The 15,879-nt window shown below is 36.4% G+C and overlaps 1 protein-coding gene across 2 annotated transcripts in view; it reads right to left on the bottom strand.

Annotated features, from left to right (window-relative positions):
• The window catches only part of OLFM3 (olfactomedin 3), a 53,573-nt gene extending 37,925 nt beyond the window's left edge, over nucleotides 1–15,648 (bottom strand). The window contains exons 1-4 of one of the 2 annotated variants that reach the window (XM_059900612.1): nucleotides 15,503–15,648; nucleotides 13,814–13,833; nucleotides 13,155–13,156; nucleotides 5,886–6,026 (exon numbers count right to left, since the gene is read on the bottom strand). In XM_059900612.1, coding sequence (XP_059756595.1) covers nucleotides 5,886–6,026; nucleotides 13,155–13,156; nucleotides 13,814–13,833; nucleotides 15,503–15,648 — 309 coding nt within the window. Of the gene's footprint in view, nucleotides 1–5,885; nucleotides 6,033–13,154; nucleotides 13,157–13,813; nucleotides 13,834–15,502 lie in introns of both variants that reach the window. The other variant, XM_059900604.1, reaches the window with a different exon arrangement.
• Between the last annotated feature and the right edge of the window lie 231 nt (nucleotides 15,649–15,879).

Genomic DNA, 15,879 nt, shown 5'->3' on the forward strand with positions numbered 1-15,879 from the left:
GGACATTCTAGCATTAGAAATGACTAAATATTAATAAGATTTTGATATATCAGAAAAATAAATTTAAAAAATAGAATATTCATTCCAGGGCTTAGTAAGCTTATCATGGCTCAATCTGTTAAATGTTAAGATAAGTTGTTTCTTTAAGTACTGACTCTGACTTCCTCAGGGTCTGGGATGCTTAGCAATTGTGGATGGTGGTGAAGTGTCTAACAGATCTAGCGTGCATTCATTCCAGTACAGTTACTTCAAGCTGCATCTGAAGTACTCCCAGAGGTGAGGCTGAACTGAGCAAGATGAGTGGTGGTAGCGTTGGGACACCTCCTAACTCAGAGACCATACTGTTTAAGAGACTTGGAAATTGGCCACTGCATTAAGTGTTTGGTAGATAGGCAATAAATATATGTTAAGGTGATGGCACCATCCGAAGTTCATTGAGCCCCAGGCTATTTAGAAGTGGGAAATAGGTGACCTATAAAGCATGTAGAAATGAGGAAAGAAAGACTACTCTAATTCTTATGGCAGCAGAATCTGGAAAACAAAGTGAAAGCCTCTAATAGGAGGAGAGCTATTAAATGAGTTGAGGAGTAGAATATGACTAAACTAATTTAAAGGATACAATAGAGCTCTATACTTTGGTACTCACAGTATTGTCTACAGAGCAACAACTTGGCATCACCTGTGAGCCTGTCAGAAATGCAGAATCTTGGGGCCCAACCCAGAGCTACTGAGGCAGACTCTTCATTTTATCAAGATTCCCTAAGTGATTCTTATGTTTATACATTTTAAGAAACATTGCTTAACATGGAGGAATATCCATGAGAAAAGTAAGTGAGAAAAGCAAATGTAAAGATCTTAATATAATTTGAATCCTTTTATTCTAAATAAAATTCACCTCTCTCCCGCCCTCTCTCTTTCTCTCACTATGTCTCACATGTACACACACACACACACACACACACACACACACACTTGAGCACACATATGTAAAAGAAAGCAGTATATAAGCAAAAAACATGGAGAAAGATATGGAAGGATTAGAAGAATACATATTAGGTGATTAAAATTAGTTTTCTGGTGGGGGGTGGTAAGGTGTGGGTGAGAGAAGAAGTAACAAAATAAATATTGTAGAAAGAGGTCCCTGGTAAATATTGTATATAAATTCATTTGCATAGAATTATATTTTATATTCATAAATGAATACATGAAAGCATGGGCTCAAAAAATGGGATTTCAGATGAGTTTTACCTCATTTCATATATTTTTATGCGTTATTCCATATATTTTAAAATAAACAAGTATTATTTATGTAACACATAAAAAAGTTATTTTCATTGTAAAACCTTGTGAGTTACAAATAAGGAAGGGATTTGTTCAGAGACAATTTCTGTCATCAGGTAAGTCACAAAGCTTAGTGGACCAGCTGGCTTTAAAGAGCCCGTTGTCAATATATTCCTCAGCAATGGAACATTCAGAAAAGGCAGTGAATTCTGCTGCCTTGGCTTGCCTCAGTTCCTCCACTTGTTTTTTTTTTTTTTTTTTTTTTGTCAGAGAAGGTCATATTTTTCTGTTTCTTTTTCTGCTGTCTTGATCCATAGTCCTGTCCTTTATAAACCCTGTCTTTTCGGGACATACTACAGTCTAGCTTATATTAAATCTAATTGTGTAATGTGTGTGAATGGGAAACAGAAAAGTGGCTGCCCTTCTGTAAACTCATTGAGGTTAGAATCTGTGTCTTATTCATACCTTGTATTCCCATGACCTTACACAGAACTAGGCGCAGAATAATTGCTCAAATATTTATTGGGTAAAATTATCTTAGGCTTCCAACAGTAGTAATATGTAACAAGTATTTTAATATTTTAACAAAAATATCTTTCTCCTGTCACTGGTTTGTCTATAGTATTACATGACCCTCAAATATTTCTTAATTTACTGTCATTCATACATTCAGAAAGCTTCATTTAAAAAAAACACAGAATTACTGCAGCACAGAATTACTGAGGCAACATTGAAAGCATGGTAACTGCATCTTGGATGAATGCAATGCTTTCAAAATAATTTTCAACTCCATTATGGTTAAGCATGAATAAAGAAAAGCCATTTGTGTTAAAGAAACTATTTACACATTTAAATATGGCATTTGTCTATGAAAACACACATCTCTGGCATGTCCAATATTTTCCTAGGAATTCTGTGTACTTAGGCAGAATCCATACAATTAGAAAACGATAGGCAAGTGAGATATCCTGGATAAAGTTAAAACAGCCTCTCTTATTTTGCCTCTAACTTACCCTATCAATTTAATTTTCAACTTTATTTGTGTTATGCGAAAATGCACTGAGAGAATTTTTGCTGAGACTTGATTGTGACCTTCAAGCAGAATCATGTAAAATTATAAGAGCTACATTTGGGGTGATAGCTAGAGATGGAGCTGTCTAACTGGGGAGGATGGTTCTGGGCTGCCTTTTGCTTTTCCTGCTGGCTGTACCTAGGACTGTTTAGTTTCCCACTGGTTATGGAGACCCACTGAGAATCAGTTTCCTGGTGATACTTGAGATTGGATCCCCATGATTACACTTGTGGGAAGGAGACTCATTCCTCTTTTAGTCTGCTTATCTCTGATGTTCTGCTATTCAGCTGTCTACACATGCCCCTGGGTAGACTGTCTACATAGTGTGGCAAGCTCATTGTTACTCTTCGCTGATAATGTTTTGAACTCTTTATTTACCTTGGTTCTTTGTATAAATAAAACGTCTGAGGCCTTTCTGAACTTAAACACAAACTAACTTAGATTTTCACTCTCATTTATAATTAGTGTGGAGGCTACTTGAAAAAAAGAAGCCCTACAGTTCAGTATGCTTGGATAGGGTTGGGATTAACAAAAATAAACAGGGATTTCTTTATTGTAGGTCTTCACAGAACCTTTAGTATTAAACCGTATGACGGAAATCTTCAAGAGTGAAGTATCATGTACCGTGTTTCTTAAAATTATTTTATTGGAGGATGTCATCAGCATCCTATTCCAAAAATCACAGTTTAGGAAATATTGACCTAGACAATGCGGGCCTGTACAGAGATGCTGCATAGCTAACAGACAAGCATTTTTTTTTAAGTGAAAATTTTTAGTTTGTATACACTAAGACCTGATGTATTGTGAAACCAATTGTAATTTTTCTAATATTCAGTAGTATAAATACTTATTCAAAATATTTGACAGAGCATCAGTTAAATAAGTGTGGGTACCACCAGTGGCATTTTGAATGACACTGGCATGGTGTTGAGAAAATGCAAAGTTGATCTGGTATGGCTCCACAGTCTACTGGTTGAGTGACATTGATAAGTTTTTTAGCCTCAAAAAACACCAGTTTCCTTTTATGTAAACTTAGAAGGGCAACAACCTCTGCTATAAGGTTTGAATGGAGCAGATACAAATATAATAGATGGGAACTATTGTTATTAATATTATTCTCAATAAGAATATTCCCTTATTGTAAACTAAATCAATCCTTTGGTTAATAATGACATGGGCTGCTTAACGGTCAGGCTCCTATTTGCCATCTGGTACCTTGGATATTTGTAAAACTATAGAGAAGCCAGCAAGGGACTGGCTCAGTCTGCATAAGGAATGCTGCTTTCAGATGTTTTTTCTTTGGGTCAGTGCAGCAAACCAGTGCTACTTACTTCCTTCAGGCCACTCTAAATAGTACACACAATTTATTATTCCTCTGTTTCCATAACACTACCAAATGGTGAATTTGCTTAATCTAACCTGTGGTGACCTTGATTTTGTTAATAAATTTTGTTTTTTGTCATTTAGGTATTGATGCATTTTTTTAAACATCTTTATTGGAGTATAACTGCTTTACATTGTTGTGTTAGTTGCTGCTGTATAACAAAGTGAGTCAGCTATACGTATGCATATATCCCCATATCCCTCCCTCTTGCGTCTCCCTCCCACCCTCCCTATCCCACCCCTCTAGGTGGTCACAATGCACCGAGCTGATCTCCCTGTGCTATGCCGCTGCATTTTTAAAGGTGTGATTTTCTCGAATTTCGTTAAAATGGTAAACAAATTGCCTATTGGATGGTATGGTCATATAAACTTCAATGATTGCTTCAATCAATCCCCTTAGTTGTACTTTTCAGACCTTATTCATCCTTTACTAATTCCTGGTTTTATCATAGCTCTGGAATACATTTCCCTCTGGACATGAAGAGAGTATTATCCACTTCCTGACATTCATAGTTTATTTGAATTTTTCAGCTGATTTTTGAAGAAATGTCCAAGTCTATGTGTGGGTGTGTGTATGCAATGCTGTACTGAAAATAGTAACAGAAATAAGATTATCGAGTCTAAGAAAATGTTTCTCATCATAGTTGATGTAGAAAGAAGATATTTTTGCGTAGAAAAGAAGATGGAGTAGAAAGTTAGTAATCTGAGAGGAAATACAAGTTAATAGAAAAGCAAAATTGGATTTAAAAGATTAAATCTTTTTACCAAAATAATTAATTTCCCTAGTAACCAAATAATATTAAACTATATGTTTGAACTTTTTCATAGATATAAAGAAAATCTATGAAGAGAAGAATAATCATAGTTCATATGTCATGAACAGTTTTAACAGTTGAGAGGCACGTTAGCTGGGGTCATTAACTTGAATGACAGTTACATTTGCTCTTGTTTAGGGGACAGATATTGAAGGAGCAGGGAAGACTGGATCTTTTTAAAAAAGAGACTTAAGAAGAGAAAGCAAATAGGTGATGATGACTCCAAGGATAAGGGCAGAAAAAACAGACTAATCTCTGTATGAAAATGTGAAAATAAGTCTTCTTAAAATCTTAGGGCATCAATATACTTCCAAGTAATGTACACTGAGGAAAGTTATTTTAATTATATGGCAGTGGAAGAGAGTTACTGTAGCTAGACTTAAAATTGCATAAACTAGGGATGTCTGTATTAACAAATTCAGTGCTTTCATTTTTCTAGCTTCTCTTAATTTTCTGTTAAAGCTTCCTATTCAGTGCTATAATTGTGTAAATGATCATGGAAAGGATATTTCACAGAGTGGATTGTTGAGCATGATATCCTCTAAAAACACATACTACCTAATATATCTTATTATCCCTGAAGATATTTAAAATTCAAATATGTTGTCATCCTTCCATCACTCTGGCCACCCCAGCTGTCCAACCATATTCAGAGGCCAACACAGTGAAAGTGTGAATGAGGAAAACTGAAAGAACCATTCATTGTTTTTTTTCTCCCTAAACTAAACATAAATAACCTTTCATGAGATGACTTTCATCTGTGAAAGAGAATAAATCAAGGGCATTCTGCATTTGATTGTTATGGATCCAGCTTAAGTAAATTATATGGAGAGAATGCTATTGAATGAAATTGAAGAACTTAATGTTCAAAGGAATGACTTAGAAAATGATGTTAAATGCTTGGAATTATTCATTATCTGTCCAGATAGCTTGCATATTGTATGCCATTATTTTAACTTCCCTGCAAGATTGTTGATGAGATCGAAAAGTATGAGCTCAAAGAGCCTAGTGTGATCCTGAAAGTTGAGGCTAAATTTCTGTCACTGGAATAAGACTTCATACTATTTTCTTCTTAAGGAGAGATAGACTAGATATTAAGAAATATGACAGAAAGCCAGTCTTAAGGCAAGATTGGGACAAGTAAAAGTCAGATAAATAGAACAACAGAGCAGGAATCTTGAGGTACTACTTTCAAGGAAGGGGAAAGCATTTATTTGAGAAGGGGGACAAAAATTGGAAGAACCCTCCTCACCATTACCTGCCTTCCCATAATTTCCTTTTCAAAGAATGGTAGATTTCAATAAAAATATTCACAGGGGACAAAGGACACCTACCTTTTCCAGCAGCTGGCGAAGCTGCCTGCTTTTGGCATCCCGGGAGCACAGGTTTTGTTCTGGAGCAACCACTGTGCAAATGCATCGTCCATCAGGATCCTGTGCTGAGCTGTATACCTGCCATCCTTCTTTGGGGCTAATCTGAGTCTGAGGAAATCAATTGCACAAAACACAGAAAACACAGACAAAGAGAGAAAGAGTGTGGGTTTGTATAATTGTAAGCAAAGCATGTTTTTTTTTGATATTTAAAGTTTGTGATTTTATTCTCTAAAGTTAAAAAGAAAGAGATTAAATAATTCGCATAGGCAGCACAGCTTCATTCAGTTATACCTTCCTTTTCAGTGCTCAGAAGGAGAATCTTTCTTTTTCTTTTGATTCCATATTATTAACTATTTATTGATCCTACACCACTTCCTAATGCTTTCTGTCATATTTGGACAATTTAATGCAACTTTAGAAGTATCTACTAAATATTCAATACTTAGTCACATATCACCAATCTTTCTACACAGGGTCTGTTAGCTTGTCTTCCTCAACAGTAAATGGTAATTAGTAGTAGTATGTATTTTTCTGATTATTACTCATGTGTGATATTCTGAAGCAAAGTCCTCTCCCAGAGAGCTTCTCATGTATTGAAGGGTCAATTATTAATAAAGCTGGAAAGGTATCACATGAGAATATAGGGTAAAAATAATTAGACCAGCATTGTTTTGCAAAGGATATAGAGTCTCAGAAGAGTTAAAGATAGTATTTTGGCATAGGCCGCTGAAACTGACCTTCCCAAATTACTTTTGTGCACTTGTCACCCAAACTCACTAGAACCCTATCTTAAAGTGACATTCCTGTTCTACTGCAGTCTGCCTCCTATTGTTTCTAGTTTTTCTGTATCTTCCTATAAGAAACTTCTTTCCAACCAAATTGGTCTTTTTGTGCCCTGAAAGCGTGCAACCTTGATTCACATCTTTGTATGTTACTCATTTTGTTCTCCTACTTGGAATACCTCTTACAAACCTTCAATTTACTCAGTCCTCATGGTTTCAACCTCTTCTGAAGGATTGTCTGTGTTATTCATTAGGCACTTAATGTGTATTTTCTAGTATTGTTATCTGTCTTTCATATGTCTTTTTCAATAATTAGTCTATATCCAGCTACAGGATATATTGGCTACTTCCTATCTGCCATATCAAGTACATTCTATCAAGTACAAAAATCAGTAACTCATTTTTTGTCTAGTTATTTTTCAGAAGAACTCTGCTTTGAGCATACATTCTCCACTATGCAATCAGAAGCTGTTGTGGATGTCTTAATGCACTGCCCAGAGAGACACTCATTCATTATTCCAGGTGCTGAGAGTGTCAGTGGCTTGACTCTCAGCTGAGTTCTCTCTGGGATTTGCTGAGGCTGAAGAATGCTGCCTGCTCAAGGTCAGACCCTATTACACGGGATAGCTCACATCCATTGACTTGCTGATGCAGGGGTACAAAGAAGGATGCTAAGAAGCAGGAATAATTATTATTCCCATTTCACAGAAGAGAAAATTAGTTAACTTGCCTAAGAATGCACAGCTTGTATATAGTAGAGCTATGTATGAAGCCAGAGCAGTACTGTCCAATAGAATGAGAGCCACGTGTATAATTTTAAATTTTCTAGTAGGCAGGTTTAAAACAGTAAAAAGAAACAAGTGAAATTACTTTTAATATTTTATTTAACCCAGTATATCCAAAATATTATCATTTCAACATGTACTCAATATAAAAATTACTCATGAAATACTTTACATTGTTTTTTTCTCCTTTTTTGTACACTCTTTGAAATTGAGTGTGCATTTTACACTTATAGCACACCCCAGCTCGGACCAGCCACATCCCAAGTGCCCAGTAGCCACAGTGGCCTCCTTATTGGACTGTATAGCTATAGAATCTTGCTTTTAATTCCACTGCTATGGCCATATTACTATGATGCTGAACATCCAGATAATCGTTCTTAAAGGTCAATCATATGGATATTGAAAAACCTACCTGACAGGTGTTACATAGACAAACCATCCAGTTTGCATCTGAGTTTCTTTTGCCTGTGGAAATGTCAGATAAACCAGTGGGCCTCCTTCTAGCTAAGCTCTGACTAACTTCTACAGCTGGGATCTGAAATTCTTCAGTCTTTGTCCTTCCCTCTGTGGTTTCCAGGGGAATCAGCAGATAAGGAGATATTTCTTATATTATCAGGAGAAGAGGGAGATGAATTTTGTCTAGAAAAGAAAGTATTTAATGACTCAGGCTGGAGGGGCTGGAACAAGGAAGGATGAAAGAGAGGCTGAGATGGGGCTAGGAACATGGAGGTGAATGGTGCCCAGCAGAGAACTATTTTGCACAATGCCCAGTGTTACTGGGCTGGTCTGTTTGCCTTTAGACTGGAGCGCTTTGCCTGGTAGGAAGCAGATTCTTAAAAGGACTAAACCAGCCTGACCTCTCTCCACAGAGCTGCCATAGTCTGTGGCATCTTCTGTCTTGTAATTTGCAGCAGAAGAGATATAATCTCCTACTTATTCTCTCCCAGGCCCTAGCTCGTCACATACCATCAACCAACACACAGATTTTTTCCTTTCAAGGGCTTTAGAGAAAATCACTATAGGGTGCTTAATAGGCATTCCAACAACAATCATGGGGAAGCTATAAATTATAAACTCGTGAAATTCAAAAAGATGTCATAGTCCTTGTCCTTGGTCTGTAATGAAAAGGAAATGGTGCCAAACCTGTCTTTTAGTCTCCTTTTTCAGATAGCTCATAGAAGTGTCCTGTGCTGCCTTTTATTTCTGAGGTATTGGATTCATTATCATTTCTTTCTTTTGATTCCCCTTACTCCTTCTTTCTAGCATTTATGCCTGACTATGATTGGGACAGAAAGATGTACTTAGAATTATATATTATTAGAATCAGATAAGATCGTAAAGATAATCTTTTCATACTAAAGAAGAAAAAATGCAAAGAGATTATCTACAGAACGGAGATAGGTACAGCTTAGCAGAGTAGTTTCAATGATGTAATTAAAGGTTTAAGCTGAGTAACAGTATGGAACGAATATATCTCGACATAGGTTCTACAGTTTCAACTAGGCTTCTCCTGACGTTGGACACAAATCTCAAATATGTCAGAAAATTAAGGCTTCTCACTAGAATAAATTTAGCTTTTGTATAAAGGAGCAGGGACCACCCAATTATAATATTAAAATATCTTTAACAGCAGTGCAAATACTGATTATTAAACCTGGCATCATTAATATTGATGTTCTCTTGCCAGGTGTTTGGCTAACTAGTAAAGAGCTTATAATGTCAGGGCAAGGTGTCAGTTGCTCTCTGGAATGAGGGAAGCAGAAAAGGTGAATAGGGTTTGATGTTCATTTAGTATTCTTCCTGAAGTGTCAGCTTAATAAAAGTAGACTCCAGTTTTGTTTGTACTTTCAATTGTCTTCTTGTAAGAATTATTGAAAAGAGCCATGGCTTTATCTGCTACAGAGTTAGTCTGAATGATCTCAACTATAGCAAGTTACCTCTCTGGCAAGAAAAAGGTAACTCAAAAGAGAAAAAAGCTAGTATAAAAGATGAGTGCTTGACAGTTGTGTGGGTTTGACAGAGACTTCCGTGTCAGGTTTAGTGATAAAGGAAGCTTTATGAGCGTGTCTAGTGTTCTCTTTTATGACACCCATATTGGCATTGAAAAGAGGATAAAAATAAAACCAGCTAAGACCTCAGGTGGAAAGAAATATTTAGATGGATTTTGGATACCAATGAGAAAAGATCTGCTCTCATTTTAACTTAAAAGAGCAGTTACTTAGGTGTCAATAAAACTCATATAATAGTAATAGCAAACATTTATGGTGCTCTAGCCATTAGTTGGCAGTTCACATACATTACTGCCTTTGAATATCACAGTAACTCTATGAACCAGGTGATGTTATTCTGCCCATTTTATAGGTTAGGAAACTGAGACTTAGAGACAGTAAGGAACTTGCTCAAGGTCATGTAGGAGGTAATCAGCAGAGCTGAGATTTGCACTTGCACAGTCTGATATCAGAGCTTGAAAGTTTAACCCCCATACTGCACCACCAGTTATCTGAAATTCCCTTTTATATATGATGACGATAATTCTGATAGCATTTTCTGAACTACCGTGAAGCTGACTACTTGGACCTGGAGGGTGCATACGGTTTATTGCTATCCAAAGCATTGCTAATCACTGTGATTACTGATGCAATTCTCTTTGAACCTTTTGTGTTAATTAGAAGAACTAAATGAACTATTTAGCAGTTTTTAATATTACAAAACTCATGAAATATTTAGGCATGCTCTAAATAGAATTAAAATGATAATTTTAACAATTGGATTTCAAGTTTGGATTTTTTACTTACAATTTAATTACAGAGCTATGCTTTATAAATACAAAGTTACTTTGTGAGAAGTCTCTGAGAACTTCAGGGGCTTTGAACAGGAAAGAAAGATCCTGAAGACTGAGGTAAAAATAAAAATAAAAATATCTTGCATTTCAGCATGTTTTTCTTTTTATAAAACCCCTTCTCTTATATTAGTCTCACTTCTTTTGAACCAATACCCTTAGAAATAGACATTATCTTATTTATGAGGAAACAAACGCAAAGAACTGAAGCAGTGTTTTCCGAAGTCACCCGTTTAGTAATATATTATATATGTTATATATATGATATACATATATATCATATATATAATATATGTATATATAATATATATACATATATTATATATAACATATATAATATAATCAAATATATATGATATATATTTATATATATATAAATATATATATAGCATATATGCTATATATGGGACTTATACCAGTTTTCTCCCATTTTCAGATCAGAGCTCTTTATGTTCATCCTCTGCAGATAAATTGCAGATAGATCACCTATGTCCATTCACCAATAGCTGAAAAAACTTCGCTTTAGAGGAGATGCACCCAGCGAGGTGGAGGGCATTATCCAAACAATGTGGAAACAAGTAGCAGTTGGGACTCCAAAGGAATAATTAGCAGTAAAGGCTTGGCAAGACACAAGTGGAGGGACAGGCAAAGGGACAGCATTCTGATTCTTTGAAGAGGACAGAATCAACTGGTTGAACATTGCTAGGTCTTATGTTTATGCTGAATGTCTGGGAATTTCATGAAAGTACAGACTGAGGCAAAAAAGAATAAGGGATCTAGCTAATGAAAGGGGGGTACAAGGTAGGGGAAAATAAAGCAGAAAAAAATCCATTTACTAAAACCTATTCAATTTAGAATAGGAGATACCTGATGATTTAGAGGAGATACCTGATGAAAAGTCCTTATAAATTTTCTGTCTGAAGATAGGTTTCGTCTCAGAGAATGAAATGTGGTTTAGCATGCTAATGACTTTAGTTGTGAAGAGAAGAAATGTGAGGACAGGAATAATAGAGATGTTGACAGACCACACTAAAAGAAGCTGTGTTCTGGAGGATGTATTAATAAAGATGTCACTGCATAGCAGTTTTCCTATTTCTTATGAGACTAGTTGGAACTGAAATAAGAAATGTATATTCTTCACTCAAGGCAACCTCAAGGCTCTAAAAAAAACAACTGTAAAAACAACGACAAAAAACAGTTAAACACAAAACCGAAGACATCCTCAAATTCAGGTTGGTTGATCACTTCTTCTCATATCCTGGAAATCGTAATGACTCAGAGTTGGGAAGGACTTAGAAGTCATATCTGGTCCTATGTCTTTCCACTCAGTGACACTTCTCCTATGTATTCTCCTTGTGTTTCCGCTTGAACTCTACATGATAGGGATTTCCCTGCTTCATAGGCAGCCCCTTCCATCGGTGGAAAGCTAAAGGACTGGCTCTGAACTTCTCTCTTTGTAATGTTCCCCCTTTTGCCCTCCTTCTGCTTTAAGGACTTAAGAATAAATCTACCCTCTTACCTATGCCACAGTTCTACTCTAAAAAGGCAATTGTCACATTCTCTGTGACTTTCAAGATTTACCGTTCTGTTCTCTCATCCATTTCCTTAATTTGTTTAGTTGGTCTTTCACAAAATAAACATTGCCTAAGGATTTGGGGAAGAAAAACAGTGGTACAAAACAGAGAAGTCAGATGTCTTCATCCAGGACTAAAAAAAAAAAAAAAAAATTGGTGAGTTAAGAAACTTAGAGAGTATTGAGAGTTTGTATCAGAGTATTCTACTCATTTTCCAGAACTTAAAACTGACTAACTCATTGGAGTAGTTATTTATGAGGAGAAGCTGGCTAGACATTTCAAAATGTAGCAAAACAAATCACTGATGCCCACAGGTCCCTGGGAGGCCTCTTCCCACCATAGCGGAGGGGCTGATTGAGAACAGCTGGTGTCTGCTAAATGTCCTCTGCTTATTTAATTATTCTTTTCCAGGTTCTTACTGGTGTGGAATCCACAGTGTGAGTGATTTCTCAGAAGCTCAGCCTCAGGGGGAAGTTACTCTGCATCAGAGAGACATGCCAGAGGGAGCCTGAGCTTTCTCAGAGCCCAGGCTTTGGTCTCTGCAGACACCAGCTCCTCCGAAGGCAGATGGGCCCAGTTATAGATTAGGAGGGGAAGGAAAGAAAGAAAGAAAGAAAGAAAGGAAACAGGGCCAAAGAGGAGGATAAAGGGATGTTTCAAGATTCTAAGAGAAGCCAGAGGGAGCTTATTCCCCTAATAAGGAGCTGTGTTTAACTACTTACTGACAAAAATATCCTGGAAATTTAAAAACCTGTTTCAGCTTTTAAGACAATCAAACATACACTGCCTATTTCAGAGGTACCTGCCATAAACAGATTTAACTGCCTTTAATGATTAAAGCCCTATATTTCTTATTTTTGTTTTTTCAAGGTCATTTGAAACTACCATTTTAAAGAAAGACCACATTCATATTTGTGTAAATCTGTACTTTTTGCCATCTGCACATCCCACAAACACTCATAAAACAAATTTTAAGACCTACATTATGTATTTATTCATTCATTCATTTTTTTGGGGGTGTATACAGACTTGCAAGCTTATACCATTCGTACTGTCTAAAGTGAGAATGTAGAGTGAGAGAGTTGAGAAGGGCTGGACATCATAGCTCTACTTACTGGGAAGGGAACTGTCAACCCTTCCATCTAGGAAAGTGGAGTCCAGGGTCATAGGAAACCACCTGAGATGGACAGAGAGAACCTAGTGTGGCACCAGGGACCAGGAGGGGCAAGGAGAGCAAAGGTGGGTGAGACGACTTCCCTGGTCAGGACTGCAGTCAGGTGACTTGCTTCTACCCTTGATTCTGTCATTAACCAGCTGGGGGAAATCTCTTTAGTCACTTAAACATTTGGGATCATTCTTCCCACTTGCAGAATGAGGAGGTTGGATTAGATCAGTCTTATTTCCAGCTAAGCTCCTGAGAGTTCTAAGGTTTCTATGGAGGCATTTTGACCAGGGAAAGGGGTTGATTATGTGGGGAGGGAACAGATGACAGAGACACAGTAAATGCCTCCCCCCCCATAATTTATTATTTGACCCATGACCTGTTTTATATATTGGATTTCCACCTCAAGATTCATTCAACAAATATTTATTCTGCATGTATTACATAAGATTTAATTCGGAAAAAAAAGGCACTGCTGCCAAAAAATAGTGTAAAAATAACTGGCCTGGATAGTTTCTAAGATCCTTTCCAGCATTAACATTTAATGATCTTAATCTAGGAAATAGATTCATTCATTTCTCACCATGGGAATCCTAAGATATGAGCAATTATCTTGAATAGTTAAGGTGGGGAAATTACTTCTGTAATATTTGGCACTTCTGTAAAACATGCATGCACACACACTCACACTCATTCACTCATACTCACACACTTTTGCAACATGATTTCTCCATTCCAGTGAATAACATAGTGTAAACTTTTCTGAACTTTATTTATTTTTTGTCACTCAAAGGGTGATTCAGTTGTGGCAGAACATTTGTAGACCATACCAATATTTTATATTTTTCAACCAACAGATTACTAATCAGAAGGTAAAGAAAATGGATTTACTTTAAACTCATAAGAGAGCAAGAAGTTCTAAAAGAATCATGCATACTTTTGGAAAGTTGATTCTCCTCCATCAACAAGAAACAGGAAATAACCAAACCAATATCTGTAGACACAGAAAATATACATATCAGAACCAAGGTACCAAGTTTGAAACATAGCTTATTCATGAATTGCTTAGCTTAGGTTCATTTCTTGAAAGAGTTAATTCAACAACTAAGTTGTTAAAAGTCACCAGGTACTTGAACATTGAGGAAATTTGGCTCAGTAAATATTAAATAATGTAAATTTCTTTGTTTTGTGATTGCTTATTGATGCCATGTCATGGTTTCTTTATAACTACAAATGTCTTTTACATGCCTCCTGCCACACACGTCATACAGGGAAGGAGGGGAATCTCAATAATGGAGGCACTGAGGTACCATAAGTGATTCAAGGGAGGTAAAAATATAAAAGCAGGTCAGAGTGTGCCTCACATGTGCTCTGCTGTTGCCCTGAGCACCAGGTGAATCTGGTAAATTATGTAATTAATTTGATCTGACTCAGTTACACGTTGATTGATAGAGTAATTATTATTAGTAACTGCAAACATATCTTCAAAATGGAGAGTTGCTTTTTTTTTTTTTAAGTATCTGACTTTTTCTGATCTGTGGGAGCAGTCCAATGGTAAAAGACAGATAAAGATAAAAAGGTAAAGGGCTCTGAATACTAATTGTTTCTGTACTTTTTATTTGCTAGCAGGGAAATTGTTTTTCCAGGATATTCCTTCTATTTCAATTTGTAAGCTTCTATTTGAAAAACCAATAGTTTTCATTTTTATTTGAAATGTTTTAGAGTATTGCTAAATAAACCGTGAGAAAAGACATTTGTTATAATGTGGGAAGGGTTAAAAAGCCACTAATTGTAGACTAATGAAGACTACAAGAGTTAGACTTGTGACAGGAGAAGACTTTATGAAAAAATTAAACAATACAGGGAGATGATTTTATCAAGTAAGTTTTCTGTTCATGATTCTTAGCTCTCTTAAAGGTTTTTTTGGTCATGCTTTAAATTGCTGAGGTTTTTTGTTTTTATTCATTTATGTTTAAAAGAGGTTGGTTTCTCTGACTGAATGCATTTCAGTCACAGGAATTGAATTCCAAAGAAGAACCTGCTATAGTAAAACTAGATTAGCTAGAATATACCCAATAGCATATTCTGTAGGAAAAATTATGGGGATTTTACAGATGTTAAAAGAAGTAAAATAATAAGAAACAAAACATTTTAAAAGAAAGAATTCTTCAAAACCTCAGAACAATATAAATTAAAGCTTTTCATTAAGAATTTAATGAATCTAGTATTTCCTTTCACAGCTAATTTCTCAGGCAGTTCGTTTATTCTTTGATGTAACTTTAAAGTGTTCCTAAAGGAACATCCATGACTAAAGTTACCACATAAATATTGTATTGTTGAAGAAGACCTGTAAATAGAGAAGCAAAATCTCAGCCTTTGCAATTTACAAAATAAAGCCCACTGGTTTAATGCACTTACTTCCCAAGACGGCCAAACCCACCGGAGTGACTTACTAAGGTATCTGGCGTTGATAGCCTCGTGGTGTTCAGTCCTACCAAGGATGGGAGAGTTTGGGACATCCAGTTTGATATCATTGCCATGGTGCTAAGCACAGCGCCAAGCTTCAGCAGTGGAAGACTCATTGCTGTGGAGCTAATGAGTTTTCATAGTGACTGATTAAGATCCCGGTTCTGGGCTGGCAGCGGGAGGCGTGACTGCAGCACGCCACATGTACAGCATGAAAAGAGATCAACTTCCCAAGCTCTAATCATGCAGGGAAAGCTCACAGAACCTCTTTCCCTCACCCTCACAGGAAGTGCCCTGCTCTTCCTTTTCCTCCTTTACCAGATACTCTGCTGGATCATCAAACAAAA

The sequence above is a fragment of the Balaenoptera ricei genome, chromosome 1, assembly GCF_028023285.1.
Source record: "Balaenoptera ricei isolate mBalRic1 chromosome 1, mBalRic1.hap2, whole genome shotgun sequence".
Taxonomy (NCBI): domain Eukaryota; kingdom Metazoa; phylum Chordata; class Mammalia; order Artiodactyla; family Balaenopteridae; genus Balaenoptera; species Balaenoptera ricei.